Below are 19,275 nucleotides of genomic sequence, written 5' to 3'. Positions count from 1 at the left end.
GAAACTTTTCTTTAGTTACAGCAATAAAAGCCATAAAAGTGATGGATTTTTGAAATTTATATGTCAAATTTCAAACTATATTTGAAGAGTTACATTTTGACACTTACAAAGTGTCATAAACTTGACACTTACAAAGATCAGTGTTCTCATTCTCCCAGTAATGACTGACAGACACAGACGGGTCACTTCATTCCTCCCATTAATAGAACTGAGAGGGGAAAGGCTTTTTCCTTAATCCAAAAACAAACATGAGTATAGCAAATCTCATTCACATGCCCAAATATCAATGTACCACACAACCTGAGTTCAGACCAGTGCACTTGGGTAAGCATAGTCCCTGATAACATTCTGTTCTTCTACATCTTTAAAAATATACAATAGTTTAAATTAAAAATGACCATTTAATTATTCTCTCTATAAGTGTCTATTGAGCGCCACTGTTTTCCAGGCATATTATAGGTGAAGAGAACATGGTGGTGAAGAAAATGATCAAGGCTTTATCATATCATAGAGACGCCATTTTAGAGATCGTTATAGACATTAAGCAAGTAAATTAATTTCACAATACAAACAAGATGTGACAAATGCTATGAAAGAAATAAGACAGAATGCTATCATGGAGTGACTGGGAAAAGGAGGACATGTGAATTTGGAGTTCAGGAAAGTCATTTCTAAGCAGGAGATATTTGAGGCTATACAAAGGTCTGGGTACAGAGCAATCTGGACAGCAGCACAGCAAGCACAAAGGTCCTAAAATGGGAACAAGCTCGGTATGGATGGAGACAAATACAAACCCTGGAAGGAATAAAGCTACCAACACAGCTTTGTTACAGGTGATGAGAAAGCCCAACTGAGAGAAAACGATAGCTGTGAAATCCAGATAACCCATCCTGCCACTTCAGTTGATTAATCAGAATTTCTAGTTGTCTCAATGCAGAAATGTCTAGGCTAACATCACCATTTTCCATGACCCACTTCTCCACTGGAAATAAGATTTATCTTGCCACCCCAAATGATACCATTTCTGGAGGGGCAGGGAATTTAGGAGGCAATGTGAGAGTCAGGCCAAATTTAGTAGTCAACAATGACACTTATTTTCACAATATATAATTCCTCATTTTAGGGAAAATATGAATCCCAGGAAAGCCACTTATCGTTGTGGAACTCTAAGCATTGTAGAGCAGCTATGGCTTTTTGGAATTTGGTCCTGCCAAGGTGTGGATTTTTCCTTTCAGTGGCATTTAGCAGATCTCCTCCGTAACTAGGCACGGATGGCACTCTTTTTCACTTTTTGTTCCTTTTATACCAGAGTTATTTTCTAAGTACAAATTTAAATTTGAAACTCAACATAATTTATTTGCTTCCAGAAGAGTTCATGTTTTTAATTTTTAAATATTAAAATAAAAATTAGATGAAAAGTATCAAAGGAACTAGAAGAACAAAAGCTAAAATAAGAAATACTAAGGCTCTCAAATACAATTTAAAACTGACTTAAATATATACTTAAAAACACTGAAGAAATGCTTTTTTGAAAAACATTTTAGGTTACTAAAAAATCTTTAGGTGAAATTAATTGGTGTTAATAAATAAATGTAATAATCTAATATATATATTATATATGTATAAATTCAAATTATATTATATACTATATATAATATATATTATATACTATATATAATATATAATTATCTACTATATAATTATATACTATATATAATATATAATTATATACTATATATAATATATAATTATATACTATATATAGTATATAATTATATACTATATATAATATATAATTATATTATATATCTAAATTTAAGAGTTATATATAAAATTTAAAAGTATATATATATATATACACTTTTAGTTTAGAAGAGCAGAGTCTGTGTAGATTAAACTCCTTCTTGGTAGGCAAAAGTAACCCAAAGATCATTCTGGAAAAGTATACTGGGAGGAGGCTGTTGGTGAAAGTGAAGTGAATACAAAACTAAACATCTTGAATTTGGCATAGATTCAGCTGAGAGAAGCAAAATTTGCAAGCAGAAAAAGAAGGATAAAGGTAAATGGGAAGGGTGTTTGGACTTATAAAGGCTCATTAAACTTTATATCCTTTCTCTAAATAATTTTCTGCCAGTACAATAACACACCCTGGGTACACAATAAAATAAAAGGTGATAATAGTGAGGGTCCAGTGTCATTCTGCACCTAAAACTTTAAATAAATTCCCATTCCATATGGATGTTAAAGCATTTATGTGACGAATCATCGCATAATTGTGTAATGAAAGGGGGTTGCTGTTTTTCAAATCTGTTGATTAATAGAGTAGTTCAAGCTAAAGTTACTTTTTACAAAGTATACAATATTAGGAGGTAAATTACCTGGCAGGGGGTAGCCTGCTCCTGTCATTCCATGAGCTTCTGGAGTGAAGAAAGCCCAAGGACGAAGCTGACTCTTGGTCATCTTGAGCCAAACCAAGCTACATCACCTAATCCAATCCTCCAGAAAATAGAATCAACTGGAGGTCAGTGGACAATTGTTGACAGTGGAAGGCTAAGCAAATGTATTAGCTTTGGAATTACACAGATCTAGGTTTAAACCCTAGGCTTATGGGATATAAGCAGCCACTTGCAAGTTTTGTAACCCTGAGGTGTCTTCACCTCTCTAAGCCTCAATTTTTTTTTAATGTAAAACTCAATTTTTTTTCTTTTTTCAGAAACAGAGTGTCACTATGTTGCCCAAGCTGGTCTGGACCTCCTAGGCTCAAGAGATCCTCCCACCTCAGCCTAAAACACAGATTTTAATGCCCAATTTTGGTACAATAAGAATTAAATAAATTAATGCACATAAAGTTTTTAGCACAGCAGTTGATCCCTATTGGGCCTTCAATAAACAGTACTTTGAAAAAAAAAGGAATTCCCTTTTAAACAATACCTTCTTATGCTTACTAAAGCCATAGAATGGGAGCTTGAGCCTCTTCCCACTCTGTGGATGTTCATGACCACAGCCCACTCTGCATATGAGATAATGAACCATCACTAACTGCAAAGGAGCAAACAACGTGTCTCCAGTCAGCCTTGGTGAAAATTGCTCGTGATCCCTCTCTTCTTTCAGGGGTTGCAGCAGCTCAGACAATCCTTACCGTGTGAAAGGAGGAATACTGTCATGGCATGAAAAAAGCATCACTATGGAAGCTTATTTTTCTGGTTTTCTTTTCTTTGAGCATGTTTAGAGCTTTGAACATGTAGAACTGGCCAGAGTCTGGCACATCCTAATCAGTTTTCTTTGCCTTCCTGAAAAGTCCTGTGTACCTTCTCATCATTCAGTTGGCATCAGTTCTCATCTTGGTCCAGGCTTAACTTGGACTTAAGAGTATTGTGAGCATAGGAGGGGAATTAGTGTGGCATTTGGTGGAGGTATAGTGAAGAAGGGAACTGGATTAGGAGGCTGAAGTCTTGGCTTCTTGGCTTGTTGCCAGTTGTGGCAAAGTACCTCAACATTTCTCAATTACAAATGCTAATTCTTACTATATAGCATTTGTATGTACGTGTGATGTGAAATAAAATAATAAGAAAGGGGTTTATAAATTATATAGAGCTATTTAAAAATAAGACTTTTATTCTAGTAGACCTATTTGATTTATAAAATAAATATTGTGTTATATTCAACTTTAATATTAATAAAATCTTCTCCATTTATGAATTCCAATATTACTCCAAAATGGACTTTATTCTTACCCTGCATATCTATAAAATGTGCCATTATAAATAACATATATTACAAATGATTAGTAATTTAATTATCTGATTTTAAATTAACATTAAGATACTAGTTCAGATCAGCCTGTAAACACACAAATTATTCTCCTGATAAATTACTTTTGCTTATACTGCTTAAGTAACTAACAAAGGTAGAGTTGGAAATCTTGAGTGTACAAAATATTTTTCGTTTAGAAAATCTAAAGAATTACATATTATAATATTAAGCCATATCTTCTGCTAACATGAGTGAAACAGGCCTTGGCTTTATAAAATCTAGGATTTGATAATTCTCTTTTACAATATAAGAAAATTAAGCAATTGAAACTAACATAGCCCTTGTAGAATTTTTTACAACACCTTTTTTTAGATATGTGTACTTCCTGATAAGCAGAGATGATGAAATAATGGCCTATTAAAAGCAAATAAGTTTCTATAAAAATGCCCAAGCATGGATTTAAGGCATCTCCTGCATGCACAGTTGCAGTTAATTATTCCAGGTATTATTTTTGTTTTCAGGAAAAGAAAACTCAGTAGAAGATAATGGCAAGTCCAGACTGGGGATATGATGACAAAAATGGTAAGAGTTCTCCTGTTTATATAGATCAAAATGATAGCTTGTTCCCATTTCCAACAGAAGAGATATTAAGCATTTAAAGTAATTGTACAGCCATAGGTTAATTGTTGAACTGTCTGCCTTAAATAATTATACTATCTTTGCACGTATTCTTAGCATTGTCTTTTGGGGCACGGCTGACTACAAAACATGTTTGATATGTATATACAGGCATACCTCAGAGATACTGAAGTTGCAATTGCAGACCTCTATCATTAAGCAAATATCACAAGAAAGCAAGTCACATAAAATTTGGAGTTTCCCAGGGCATTTACAAGTTATGTTTACACTATGCTGTTGTCTATTAAGTGTGCAATAGCATGTTTAAAAAATCTACATACTCTAATTAAAAATACTTTATTGCTGAAGTATGCTAGTGATCATCTCAGCCTTCAGAAGTATTAATTTTTTTTCTTTGACACAGAGTCTTGCTCTGTCGCCCAGGCTAGAGTGCAATGGCATGATCTAGGCTCACTGCAACCTCTGCCTCCCAGGTTCAAGTGATTCTCCTGCCTCAGCCTCCAGAGTAGCTGGGACTACAGGTGCCCACCACCACGCCTAGCTAATTTTTTTGTATTTTTAGTAGAGATGGGGTTCCACCATGTTAGCCAGGATGCTCTCAATCTCCTGACTTCATGATCTGCCCTCCTTGGCCTCCCAATGTGCTGGGATTACAGGCATGAGCCACTGCACTCAGCCAAGTATTAATCTTTTTGATGGTGGAGGGTCTTGCCTCAATGTGGATGACTGCTGACTGATCAGGATAGTGGTTGCTGAAGGTTGGGAAGGCTCAAAGTTATCCATGTCTTTGGAATCAACTTCTTCCAAACTCCTGTTAGTGTTGATAACTTGACCTTCTCCCATGAATTACAAATGTTCATGCAGAATGGTGAATCCTTTCCAGACAACTTCCATTTCCTTTACTCAGATCCATCATAAAAAAAAATTATTATCTATGGGAACTACAGCCTTACAAAGTATATTCTTAAATAAGATTTGAAAGTTGAAATTACTCCTTGATCCATAGACTGCAGAATAGATGCTGTGTTAGCAGGCATGCACATAACATCAATCTCCTTGTACATCTCCATCAGAGCTCCTGGGTGACCACGTGCTTTGTCAATGAGCAGTGATATTTTGAAAGGAATCTTCTTTTACTGAGGAGTAGAGCTCAACAGTGGACTTGAAAATAGTCAGTAAACCAGGCTGTAAACAGATGTGCTGTCATTCAGGCTTTGTTGTTCCTTTTATAGAGCACAGGCAGAGTAGATTGAGCATAATTCTTAAGGGTCCTAGGATTTTCAGAATGTTAAATGAGTGTTGGCTTCAACTTAAAGTCAACAGCTGCATTTGACCCTAACAAAAGAGTCAGGCTGTTTTTAAAAATTTTGAAACCATGCATTGACTTCTCCTCTCTAGCTATGAAAGTCCTAGATGCTATCTTTTTCCAAAAGAAGGCTGTTTTTTCTACTCTGAAAACCTGTTGTTTAGTGTAGTCACCTTCATTGGTTATCTTAGCTAGATCTTCTGTATAACTGTCTGTGGCTTCTGTATCAGCACTTGCCACATCACCTCACACTTTCATGTTATGGAGATGGCATTTTTCTTTAAATCTCATGAACCAACCTCCACTAGCTTCTAACTTTTCTTCTGCAGCTTCTTTGCCTTTCTCAGTCTTCACAGAATTAAAGAGAGCTATAGCCTTGCTCTGATTAGGATTTGGCTTAAGGGAATGTGGTTGTTGGTTTGATCTTCTATCCAAACTACTCAAACTTTCTCTATATCAGCAATAATGCTGCTTTGCTTTCTTATCATTTGTGTGTGCACTGGTGTAGCACCTTTAATTTTCTCCAAGAACTTTTCTTTTGCATTCATGACTTGGCTAACTGGCACAAGAGGTCTAGTTTTTGGCGTGTCTCAACTCTTGACATGCCTTCCTCACTGAGCTTAATCATTTCTAGCTTTTGATTTAAAGTGAGAAACATGTGACTCTTCCTCTCACTGGAGTACTTACTTACAGGTCTTTGTAGGGTTATTAAACAGATTAATTTCCATATTCTTGTCTCAGGGAATAGGGAGACTTATAGAGAGGGAGATAGATGGGGAATAGCCAGTCAGTAAAGTAGTTAAAACACACACAACATTTACAGATTAAGTTCATCATCTTACTTGGACATGGTTTATGGTGCCACAACACTATTATAATAGTAACATCAAAGATCTCCATGATAGATGTATGAACAATTAAAAAGTTTAAAATATTGCGAGAATTACAAAATGTGACACAGAGACATGAAATAAACACATGCTGTTGAAAATATGCCCCTAATAAGCTTGCTTGATGCAAGGTTGCTACAAATCTTCAGTTTGTAAAAAATGCAATATCTGCAAAGCACAATAAAGTGAAGTGCAACAAAATGAGGTAAGCTTGTATTAGAAATCTATTGCTAATAATAAAATATGTATGGTCTGATTCTATAGACTATAAGTATACATCTATATTAGTAGTATTGACAAATACACTATTTTATAGTACAACATAGAAAAGGGGCCTGGTGCAGTGGCTCATGCTTGTAATCCCAGCACTTTGGGAGACCGAGGCAGGTGGATCACTTGAAGTCAGGAATTCAAGACAAGCCTGGAAAACTTAATGAAATCCCATTTCTACTAAAAATACAAAAAAAAATGGCCAGGCATGGTGGCATGTGCCTGTAATCCCAGCTACTTGGAAAACTGAGGCATGAGAATCGCTTGAGCTTGGGAGGCGGAGGTTGCAGTGAGCCGAGAGTGCATCACTGCACTCCAGCCTGGGTGACAGAGCAAGGCTCTGTCAAAAAAAAAAAAAGAAAGAGAGAGAGAGAAAGAAAGAAAGAAAGAATGAAAGAAAGAGAGAGAGAGAAAGAAAGAAAGAAAAGAAAGAAAGAAAGAAAGCAAAAGAAAGAAAGAGAAAAAGAGAGAGAGTAAGAAAGAAAGAAACGGGACATTTTCAAACACAGAATTTCTATTAATCTTAAGAGAATATCATTTAATACACTTAAATAAACCCTAATCTAATAAGGAAACAGGTAACTATACTCCTAAAACTTGGAATCAAGCATTTGATAAAGCATTGATTTTACACGTGTTTGTCCTGGTAGGTCCTGAACAATGGAGCAAGCTGTATCCCATTGCCAATGGAAATAACCAGTCCCCTGTTGACATTAAAACCAGTGAAGCCAAACATGACACCTCTCTGAAACCTATTAGTTTCTCCTACAACCCAGCCACAGCCAAAGAAATTATCAATGTGGGACATTCCTTCCATGTAAATTTTGAGGACAACGACAACCGATCAGGTGAGCTGAAGGACCCTTCTGATATTTTTTTTCTTACAGTCTACTGGGGAAATTTAAAAAACAGTACTCGAAAAATATGACACCCATTCTAAGTCTTTTGTGCTTGTGTGCAGCATTCTGTAATCTACTGAGGCATCTTGGACTTCTGGAAAACTCCCAGGTGGTAAAGAAAATTTTTGGAACTCCCAGCTCTCTATTTTCAGTCTTTCTTTTCAAAGTCACCATCACGTCTCTTCTCGTCATTCCAGTATCTGTATGCTCACTTCACTGTCTCTGAATAAACAGCATTTATCCAGAAAGGTCTTGTGAACCAGTCATTACAAAAAGAACAACTAAAAAGAAAAATATTTTCTAATTGGGATGAGTATGAATGAGCACAGTAGAAAAGAAAAACAAAGCAGTAACTGAATTATCCTTATACTCCAGAATCTGGAACAAATTTTGCTACAGAGTTAGCTTTTCACGAAGTTTTATTGAATATTTTATTAAATGACAATTCCATAAAAGAGTTCTACAGATTTAAAATGCTAAATATTTTTACTAGTTTCTGAGGCCTATATTTTAGGCACCTTGGGGCTATGTCCATTATTAATATTAGATTAGGTCTGGTATTATGTGCATTTAACTAATATTATCATTGGATAGTCTCTCCAAACAAAGTTTTATAAGTGCCCCACTGCCCCACTGGTACTCTCTCTTGGTCCCTGGGCAGGGATTCTCAACAAAGCTGTCAAGATATACTGTTGTGTCTTCACCAGTTACATAGTAGGTGATGAATGGTTCATTACTCAAAATAAACTACTAAAGATTTTTGATGCATACTGTCTTTGTTGAAAGAATGAAGGAATAAACTTGCAAATTAAAGGAGATTCAAGGACAGCCCTGTAATGATGTAATTCACTCACATGGCAATATGCTTTCTAGGAGTTAGAAACAGGTAAAATTGTAGCTCGTGTGCTGGGAAATGTGTATAATTCATGGAATATCTCATCAATGCCACAGTCAAGGGTGCACCATACATATGACTGTCATCCTCATGGATGTGGGGGAAAACAAGATGAAAGTCTAGGCACTAATGTTTGTTTTCACTTCTACTCAACACAATTTAGTGTTAGTTTATATTAAATGCAAAGATAAGCTAGAGTTTGTGGAGCATCAGGCTAACAATCGGTTCCCTTTTCTTCCAGTGCTGAAAGGTGGACCTCTCTCCGACAGCTATAGGCTTTTTCAGTTCCATTTTCACTGGGGCAGTACAAATGAGCATGGTTCAGAACATACAGTGGATGGAGTCAAATATTCTGCCGAGGTAATGTAATTTAGTAAGTGAGAGATAATTACCCTGAGAGTACTCCCAGAAGCAGCTTCTCCCTTCTCTTCTAAGACAACATCATAATGACTCCAAAGGAATGGGTATTCCAGTAAGGAACTCCCAGGTTCCATTAAAATCAAGCACAGACACATAATGTTTGGCAAGAGAGGGAAAATTTTCATGTGGAAAGAGGCAGCTAAACTACTGAGCCCAAGATTCACCTTTCCCTGAGAATGCCTCAAAAACTGTTACCTTGATATCAAAGCTAGCTTCAAAGGGTGGCACTGCTCTCCTTTAAAGCTGTAACCCCAAATGGAACACACCACCATTTCCTCTTTATTTAAATGTTCAAGTTTGGATACACCAGCAGTATCGTTGTGGCCAAGCCAGGACAATTCAATGAGACTCTACTAAGAGCAATGGTCATAGCAATGGTCACCGAACAGCATACACCTAGATGAGGGTCTGAGCTTCCCTGGCTCTTAACTTGCTCTCACATGGAAGCTTGTGATTTATTTCAGGACATTATTATCAGTATATCCAAAGAAAAATGGAGACATGTACACCAAACTGTCAACAGAGGGTCTGGGAGATTAAAATGGGAGAAATTTTGCTCTTTACTTTAGATGTATGAATTATATAATACATGTGTACCCATATATGCAGGTTGACTTTTTAGTTTTATTTTCATCAGATGAATTCTATAATATATATAATTTTGCAATCTGCTTTTTTTCTATTTACTCAATTATCATGACAATTTTTAAAAATCAGAAGATTGAATTCCACCTTTTTTACTGTCACCATAGTATTTCATTTGGGTGAATGCATCAGAATTTATTTAACTGCCTTCTATTGATGAACAATCACAACATATGATTTTTGTTATATTGGTTTCTTTTGCTTTTATTTAAAAATGCTTCAGTGAATATATCGGTACATATATCTTGTGCACTAGTGAAAGTAATTATGTAGGATAGATTTTTACAGGGAAGACTGCTACGTTACAAAGTATGTGTATCTTTTATTATGATAGAATATCAGCAGATTGTATACAAATAAAACTTGCTTTACCTTGTGTTGTAAAGCATGACTAACACCTTTCAATGCACAGAAATCTGTTAATTGGGTTTTCCCCTCCATAAAATTGAATGCAGATTAAAATGAAATGGACTAAGAGCCTAAATTAGTATTATCTTTTTGGAAGGATTGTTGGTAGTATCCAAGAAAATTAAATTAGTGACTCTCTCATCTAAATTGAGAAAAATCAATATAATCCATGCTAGATATGAGAGACAGCCACAAAGTTTAGCATATGATTAAATTCAGTTCAATAAACCCTCTTGGGATACCTATAAGACAATAGGTTTGAGTGGCAGTGCAGCCTGTTGCTTAAGAATGCAAGTACCCAGCTGACTGCCAGGGTTTGAATCAAAGCTCGACCACTTACTAGCTGTACAACTTCGAATAAATCACTCTACACTCCAATATTCCTATATAGAGAATCTAGATAATATAGCATTAGTATCTATCTTAATAATTGTTGACAGCATGAAAAGAGTCAACCCATACAGAGCACACTTAGACCAGCACCTTTCATGTTGCATGTGCTGAATAATGTTACTTAACATTTCCATAGAGACACAAGCAAACGCTTTTCAAGCAGGGAAGTATAGGCATAAATTATTGTGATTAAATATAGCAGTAAATGGCAGTATGACTATTCACAAAGAAGCATGGGAATACAGATGTAAGAATAATTAATTACAAGAAGGGACAGAATCTACACTGGCATGGTCAGAGGAAATTGCAATAAGTGATCCCTCTTAATATACTGTCTTAATCATTCTTTTTTCATTCATCAGATATTCATTGAACACCTGCAATATGCCAGATACCGTCTTTATTTATTTTTTGTTGTTATTTATTTATTTATTTTTGAGAAAGAGTCTTGCTCTCTTGCCCAGGCTGGAGTCCAGAGGCACGATCTCGGCTCACTGCAACCTCCTCTTCTCAGGTTCAAGTGATTCTCCTACCTCGGCCTCCTGAGTAGCTGAGATTACAGGCATGTGCCACCACACCCGGCTAATTTTGTATTTTTAGTAGAGATGGAGTTTCACCACGTTGGTCAGGCTGATCTCAAACTCCTGACCTCATAATCTGCCCGCCTCGGCCTCCCACAGTGCTGGAATTACAGGCGGGAGATACTGTTTTTAAAAAGTACTTGCTATCAGAACTTGCATTTGATAGGGAAAATAAAAATTTCAGAGGCAGGAAGGCAGGAAAGAAGGGAGGGAGGGAGGAAGGAAGTAAGGGAGGAAGAAAGGGAAGGAGGGAGGAAGGAAGGGAGGGAGGGAGGAAGGGAGGAAGGAGAACAGGAAGGAGAGAGATTAAATAAGTGATATGGATAGAACTGTTTTTATTTGTGGTGGTTACTTTATATTGGATGATCAGAAAGGAATTAAGGAGTGGCATTTGAGTTCAACCCTAATTCAAGACAAAAGTCTGCCATTTGAAGATCATGGGGAAGGAAATTCCAGAGAAAGTTAGAAGCTAATGCAAAGGCTCAAAGTTGTGAACATGTGACGAAGTATAATCTGTAAGATGTGAATGTTAATAGGTGGGGAAAGTAAGAAATGAATGATAATTGTTGTACTTATTGATTGAGCAATTTAAAAACCTTATCCTAAGAAGGTAAAATTAAGCAGGTATGGCAAGAAGAAAATCTAGAGTTCTATTTTGGCCAGATTAAGTCTGAAATATCTATTAGACATCCATGTAGATATATCAAGAATAAATCAAGAATACGTATATACATACTTGGATGTACAAATCTAGAGTTTGCAGAGACATTAAGCTGGAGATATTTATTTGAGAGGTGTTTGGAAAGGGCACTAATGTGCCCGAAAGAATCTGTTCTTGGCCAAGACTCCCAGGTACTCCAGGAACCCTTTCTCATAAATTTACTATAAAGTACCTCATGTGAGAGAAAATTACTTCAATTATTTTCTCAAAAACTAGTTAGTCATATTTCCTGATCTTTTCATAACAAAGAGAGATACATTTAAAGGCGTAATATCCAATAACAGTATCATAGGAAAGGACATTTTGCTTACTGCTTCCAGGTTTTGTAATCTCTACTTGGCACACAGATAACCCTTCCTACGAGTGAGAACATAACTCTTCTAATCCACTGGATAAAGGTTCACATAAGTTTTATGTGTCTAAGCCAAGATACATCATCATATGGTAACAAGTTAACTTATAACTTACCTTTTTTCATCACACTGGTATAAATAATTAATTAACCATAGTATCATTTTTAGCTTCACGTAGCTCACTGGAATTCTGCAAAGTACTCCAGCCTTGCTGAAGCTGTCTCAAAGGCTGATGGTTTGGCAGTTATTGGTGTTTTGATGAAGGTGAGTTACAGATAATTACACAGCTCTGCTTCCACTGTCTTACCAATTAGACCTCAAAATAGAAGGATATAAGGTAACATATATTTTAGAATTTCTTATTTTAAAGTTTCCATTTAACTGATGACTACAGGTGAACAAATAGTTCCCTAGTATTTTATTGCTTGGTTTTATCTCTGCCCTCTTAAAGAGAGAAATGAGTTTCAGGTGGAGGTGAGATAGAACGGTGTTCATAGGGAAAAAGGAATTTCTATTTTCCATCTCTTCCAAATTCCTCTTCCTCTAAACTTCCTACATCGTATATTCTGAAATTTATTAATTTAATATCTCATCAGGAAAGAAATATTATTAAATATTAATAAGGAAACCTGAAATCATAGATTCAGAAATTTAACAATTTAATATCTCATTAGGAAAGAAATAGTAAGAGAATTTTTTCTTGCAAAGAACATTCAATTGATTTTTTAAATGGCAGATGTTGTTCAAATCCTCTATAGAAGAATCCCTGAAAAGTTCCACGAAAAAGTTATTATTAAATTGGGTATGCCTGGGTAACCAAGTAACTCTTGAAATTATAGCACCTCTACTTAACCTTTACTGAGCACTTACAATATGCCAAATACTGTAGTAATGAAAACTAATATAACAGACCAAAATAAGAGATTTGTTTTTGTGTCAGTTTTGATAAATTACTAGATTTTGCCCTGTATAACTTTGAACATATTGCCAATAATTCAGTTTAAATCAAGCTTTTAGTTTGCTACTTTATCTGTAGGTACATATTATAAACAATTTATAGAGTACAAAGGCCCTCAAAGACATACAGCTTGAAAAATTTCCCCTTCTAAAGCAGAGAGAAAATACCTTACCTCTTGTCAGTTGTTAATTGAAAAAAAATTCAAAACTTAGTTAAGCAGTGTTCGATTGATAATAATCTTTATCGCATACTTTATTTTCTTAAATCTCCAGGTTGGTGAGGCCAACCCAAAGCTGCAGAAAGTACTTGATGCCCTCCAAGCAATTAAAACCAAGGTAAACACACTAAGTAGTTTAAATCAGAGATCAAGAATTTACAGATCTATGGAAATCATTTAATGAAGTATTAAAACTGGGGAGTAGGAAGGCCATAGCAAAAGCTACCAGCTGAAAATCAAGGTGCTACTTCAATACTGCCTACCTCTGAGAAAGTCTCTAATGCAGGGAATTGTTTTGGTTTTTTGTTTTTCATAGTTATGGTTTATTTATTTCAGCAGAATATGGCCTGTAGAAAACCAGATTACATAGCCATTTAAATTTGCTTGAAAAACTATATCTAACAAAATTGTAATTTTCCATTTCATAAATAAAGATATCTCTAGTTTTTTAGCAGTACAAAAATTCAGAAGTAAAGGACATTCTTTTGAGATATGATTGATATACAATCTTTGATAACCGTAAGTCTTGTCAACTCAAAAAAACATGGATTTTTTGATATACACAAACAGCTTTATTGTTTTAATGGTAAGCAGTTAAACCATAAATCAGAGATTTGTCATGTTTTGCAGCATGGAGAACTGTCATATATTTGTGTAAAATAAATCTGATTTATGCTGATTCTAGAAAAGATTAAACTTAAATGAGTGTCTTATAAAGTATAAATGACAGAAGATAAAAAATAAGCCCTCAACTCAAGAGTTATCAAAAAAAAATGAAAAGAAAATATAAGGAAATAATTAGTGAAGATAAAAGCAGAAAAGAATAAAATAAGAAAGAAAAATGATGGCTGGGTGTGGTGGCTCATGCCTGTAATCCCTGCACTTTGGGAGGCCGAGGCGGGTAGATTGCTTGAGGTCAGGAGCTCAAGACCAGCCTGGCCAACATAGTGAAATCCTGTCTCTACTAAAAATACAAAAAATTCGCTGGGCATGGTGGTGCACACATGTAGTCCTAGCTACTCAGGAGATTGAGGCAGGAGAATCGCTTGAACCCAGGAGGTGGAGGTTGCAGTGGGCCAAGATTGTGCCACTGCACTCCAGCCTGGGTAACAGAGTAAGACTTCATCTTAAATAAATAAATAAATAAATTTTAAAAAGAAAAATGATGACTAAGTAAGGGGTAAAATTTTATCAATAAATTGAAAAGTTGATTCTTTGGAAGAACAACAAAAAAGTCAGACTTTGGGGAAGCTGGATAAAGAGAAAAAAAGCAGTACATATGAAACATTATTAGAAATAAATAGGTTGTGACTAAAGATATAGAAGAGAATTTTAAGAGACAAAATTTTTTATAACATTATGGCAGTAAATTTTAAAATTTAGATAAAATGGATAATTTTCCAAGAAAATGTGAAGTAAAGGCATTGACTCAAAAGGAGTTAGAATACCTAAATAGACTGAGAACCTAAAAGTAAATTTAAACAGTAGTCAAAATGTATCTATTAAACAAAAAGACTAGGCCCAGACCACTTCATGGAAAAGGGTTACTCAACTTTTAAGAAACAATCATGCCAGTGTTAACTAAACTGCCCAGATGAAGGAACAGACAGAAAACTTCCCATCAATTTAATGGAATCTGATACCAAAACCGGGTATGAAAACTACAAAACAGACAAACAAAACAAAAAACATAGGATAAACTTTCTTAGGAATGTAGCTAAAGGAAATCCTAAAATTTATTATAACAAATCAAATTCAACAGTGTATTAAAAGAGTAGTTTCTGAACTCGTAGAGTTTCTGAACTAGTATTTTTGGGAAAATACAAGAATGACTCAATATTAGAAAATCTTAAATTAATTCATTATATTAACTAGTTAAAGATGAAGAAAACCTCATGATCAACTTGTTAAATGCTTAAAATCATTTGATAAATGTTAATGCCCTTTCTTTAGGATGAAACAAAATGAAAGAAAACTGTCTGAAAACTTATTGAATTTGATAAAGAATTTACCTAGAAACTTGTATCAACATTTAACTTCATAGTGAAACACTTGAAGCATTTTCATTTCAATCAGGGACAAGACCAAGGTGCCACTGTGACCATCACAATTGAAAATTATAATAAGGGTCCTAGTCAGTGCAACAAAATAATGAAAGAGTACATATTATGATAGATATTGAAATAGCAAAAAAAAACTATCATTGTGTGCAGTTGATATCATCACTAACATCCACCTGAAAACTCCAGAAGAATCATCTAAAATACAGAATGCATAAAAGATTAGCATACAAATATCAGTATATTTCCTATACACCAGTAATAATCAGAAAAGATGATAGGAATAAATAGAATAAAACTAAAACAACCAATATGCATGTCAATAAAGATTTTTGCCATTGAAATAGAATCTGGCATCATTCCTAGAGAAAAAACAAAAGCTTTATACTAGAAATTAAATATGTTTTAAAGATATAGATTGTAAAAAAGGTTTTTGAATCTTTGTTTATCTGCAACCAAATGAAGAAGGAAACGTCTTGGTCAAAAACTTACATATAACACATTTTTCATCTTTTTTTCTTCTGTTGATATTGTTGTTTATATCCACAAACACACCAGTCATTAAATACTAAATAGTAGAAAAATCAATGACTCTTAGCTAAAATCTCTAAATAATGTATAACAAGATAATGTAGCATATATATGTCACATATATTCATATTAAGTATTTTATATCATGCTGTAATGATGTATTCTTTTCTTCCAGGGCAAACGAGCCCCATTCACAAATTTTGACCCCTCTACTCTCCTTCCTTCATCCCTGGATTTCTGGACCTACCCTGGCTCTCTGACTCATCCTCCTCTTTATGAGAGTGTAACTTGGATCATCTTTAAGGAGAGCATCAGTGCCAGCTCAGAGCAGGTAGAGCTATGAATGAATGGGAACTGGGAATGCGTAGCAGGAATATTACTTTAATTGATAGTATCAGTGAGAGAGATTATTATTTCAGTCAGCTTTGTGAGAAGTTCATTTTTCCTCCCAACTTAAAAATATTAATTTGGGGACATAGGTTTATTAAACTATCCAAAAATGCATTATAATACTTTTTTTTGCCTTTGGCAGAAAAAAAAAATGACTCCCACCACTCTTTCCTCCTTAATAAGGAAAAGTCCAACCTTGTTAAATATCTTCTTAAGCATTTCAGAAATAAAGGAAAAACTGTGACTGGACATTTCAATAAGACTTTGGGGAATTGTGGCTCCCAGCTGGCATACCTTGATAGTTGGCAAAATATTTTGATTCCTTTTGTGGAGTTTAAACTTTTAAATATTCAACAAAATATCTCATTAACTGTTGTTTATAATGGTGATTATAGTATCATTCATTGCTCAACCACGTTTATTAGGTGCCTTACATATATTTTATTAGCCGATTCTCATAACAAACCTACAGGACAAGCATTGCAGCCTGTTGCTAACTGACATTTAATGAGCACATGCTATATGTCAAGCAACATTCTAAGGGCTTTGCGTGTATTAACCCATTTAATCTTCACAACAACACAGTGAAGTAAGTACTATATGGAAACTAAGGTACCAAGCTAATAAGTCACTCACCCAATGTACCCCCAGCTGAAATTGAAAAGTTGATACTTTAACCCAGTTATCAATAATTAAAGCAAAATGCCTGGTTCAAAGGAATGAATATAAAGGATTTGGGGCTTACTCTCTTCCTATTAGTGATATTACTGCAATTTCTAACTCAGTTTTCTAAATATCAGTGGTTGGTAATCCTGTAAATAAAATGCTTTATGTAACTTTAAAAACTTTGTATTTTAAAAATATTTTATCCTTCCAGCTGGCACAATTCCGCAGTCTTCTATCAAATATTGAAGGTGATAACGCTGTCCCCATTCAGCACAACAACCGCCCAACCCAACCTCTGAAGGGCAGAACAGTGAGAGCTTCATTTTGATGAGTCTGAGAAGAAGCTTGTCCTTCCTCAAGAACACAGCCCTGCTTCTGACATAATCCAGTAAAATAATAATTTTTAAGAAATAAATTTATTTCAATATTAGCAAGACAGCATGCCTTCAAATCAATCTGTAAAACTAAGAAACTTAAATTTTAGTTCTTACTGCTTAATTCAAATAATAATTAGTAAGCTAGCAAATAGTAATCTGTAAGCATAAGCTTATTCTTAAATTCAAGTTTAGTTTGAGGAATTCTTTAAAATTACAACTAAGTGATTTGTATGTCTATTTTTTCCAGTTTATTTGAACCAATAAAATAATTTTATCTCTTTCTTTCTATTGTGCAGTTTCTAAAACCTTTAAGTTTCTACTCCATTTACATTCAAAAATCTTAAATTCTTTACTTGCAAGAGTATTTTGCCTCAAATATAACAACCTAGGAGCAGCTGGAGATGAAATATTGAGAAATTAGTTTGCTTACTCCTGAAGACAAAAATACAGCTGAGATGACAACTGGATTTAATATCGTTATGCTGGCCCAACATTGCCACCATTTGTGTTGTCTGTGATCAAAATGATTATCTTTTATATAGGAAGATGATGCTTCTAGATATTGCTTTCACTTCTTCTCCCCACGTTAGCAAGGACAATGCTTCTCTGCCATTATTACAACTAGTTAGATTGCATGGAGAATCCTTACTTTAAAATTGGAAGAAAAGTCACAAGTGAATGGTTTATAAAAATGCTAAAGAAGTCATTTGTGCTTAGAATCCTATAGAAACATCATGCAATCTTTTAGTCAGATGTGCACTTCACCTTATGCTATTTTTATCTTTAATTGACACACAATAATTGTACATGTTTATGGAGTACAGTGTGGTGTTTTTTGTTTGTTTGTTTTTTGAGACAAGGTCTCACTCTGCCAGTCAGGGGGAATGCGATGGTGGGATCATAGCTCACTGCAGCCTCAAACCCCTGGGCTCAAGGGATCCTCTCACCTCAGCCTCTTGAGTAGCTGGGACTAGAGATGCATGTCACCATGCCAGCCTAATTTTTAAATGTTTTTTGTAGAGACATGGTCTCTCTATGTTGCCCAGGCTAGAAGTGTGATATTTTGATTCATGTATACAATGTGTAATGATCAAATCAGGGTAATTAGCATATCCATCACCTTAAACATTTATCATTTCTTTGTGTTGAGAATATTCAAAATCCTTTCCTCCAGCTATTTTAAAATATACAATAAAGTATTGTTTATTATAGTCACCCTATTATGCTGTAAAACACTAGAACTTATTCCTCCTATTTTGCCGAAGCCGTATCTACATCCAGAATTCTACAAATCCTGTGTCCGGTGTTTAATCTTGTGATTTACTTTAGTTATCTCATTTGAACTAGTAGAGACCAAGCCCAGTTGTTCATTTCTGTACGTTTTAGTAAAATTACTTTAAAAACATTAAGCAGATTCTTCACTGCCCTAATAAGCCTTTCTGCAAAGGCTGTGTTTGTTTTACACCTAAAAACCATACTAAGAGACTTCTTTTGAAATATTTGACTTGGGGCCTAGAATTTAGGTGAATCCTCTTTATTAAAATGTAATTTGTTTTTATTTTATTTTTAATCAAAATTGATTTGTTTTTCTACACAAAGATGGGAAATTTAGAATTTATTAATTGAAAAAAATAAATACAAATATAATGGAGTCAACTAACACGTTAGCTCTGCCCCCAAATGCAATCTCTAAATATAAAATACTTTATTTGCAAAGGAATCCAACTGTGTATGATACTCTGTAATTGTCAAATACTGAGAAAGCCTGCAACACTTATACCTGGCCTAGGATCCTATTACTTCACATGAGTTGTATTGATAGGATTTTAATTACAAAGTTATAAAAGTCTCTCAAAAGGTGAGACCCAAAGAAAGAGAGATATGAGCTGAAGTTGAGAAACAC

At 34.7% G+C, this 19,275-nt stretch overlaps 1 protein-coding gene across 4 annotated transcripts in view; it reads left to right on the top strand.

Annotated features, from left to right (window-relative positions):
- Positions 1-17,654, top strand: part of LOC129053569 (carbonic anhydrase 1-like) — a 52,535-nt gene extending 34,881 nt beyond the window's left edge. For all 4 annotated transcript variants that reach the window (XM_063726630.1, XM_063726631.1, XM_063726633.1 and 1 more), the window contains 7 exons: positions 4,275-4,335; positions 7,509-7,706; positions 8,894-9,012; positions 12,342-12,437; positions 13,404-13,466; positions 16,115-16,270; positions 17,207-17,654. In XM_063726630.1, the coding sequence (XP_063582700.1) occupies positions 4,299-4,335; positions 7,509-7,706; positions 8,894-9,012; positions 12,342-12,437; positions 13,404-13,466; positions 16,115-16,270; positions 17,207-17,323 (786 nt within the window). In that variant the 5' untranslated portion in view covers positions 4,275-4,298 and the 3' untranslated portion in view covers positions 17,324-17,654. The remainder of the gene's footprint in view (positions 1-4,274; positions 4,336-7,508; positions 7,707-8,893; positions 9,013-12,341; positions 12,438-13,403; positions 13,467-16,114; positions 16,271-17,206) is intronic.
- Positions 17,655-19,275: the final 1,621 nt, after the last annotated feature.

This window comes from Pongo abelii, chromosome 7 (genome assembly GCF_028885655.2).
Source record: "Pongo abelii isolate AG06213 chromosome 7, NHGRI_mPonAbe1-v2.0_pri, whole genome shotgun sequence".
Classification (NCBI taxonomy): Eukaryota; Metazoa; Chordata; class Mammalia; order Primates; family Hominidae; genus Pongo; species Pongo abelii.
The sequence above is the reverse complement of the archived record's forward strand: the minus strand, read 5'-3'. Positions and strand labels throughout refer to the sequence as shown.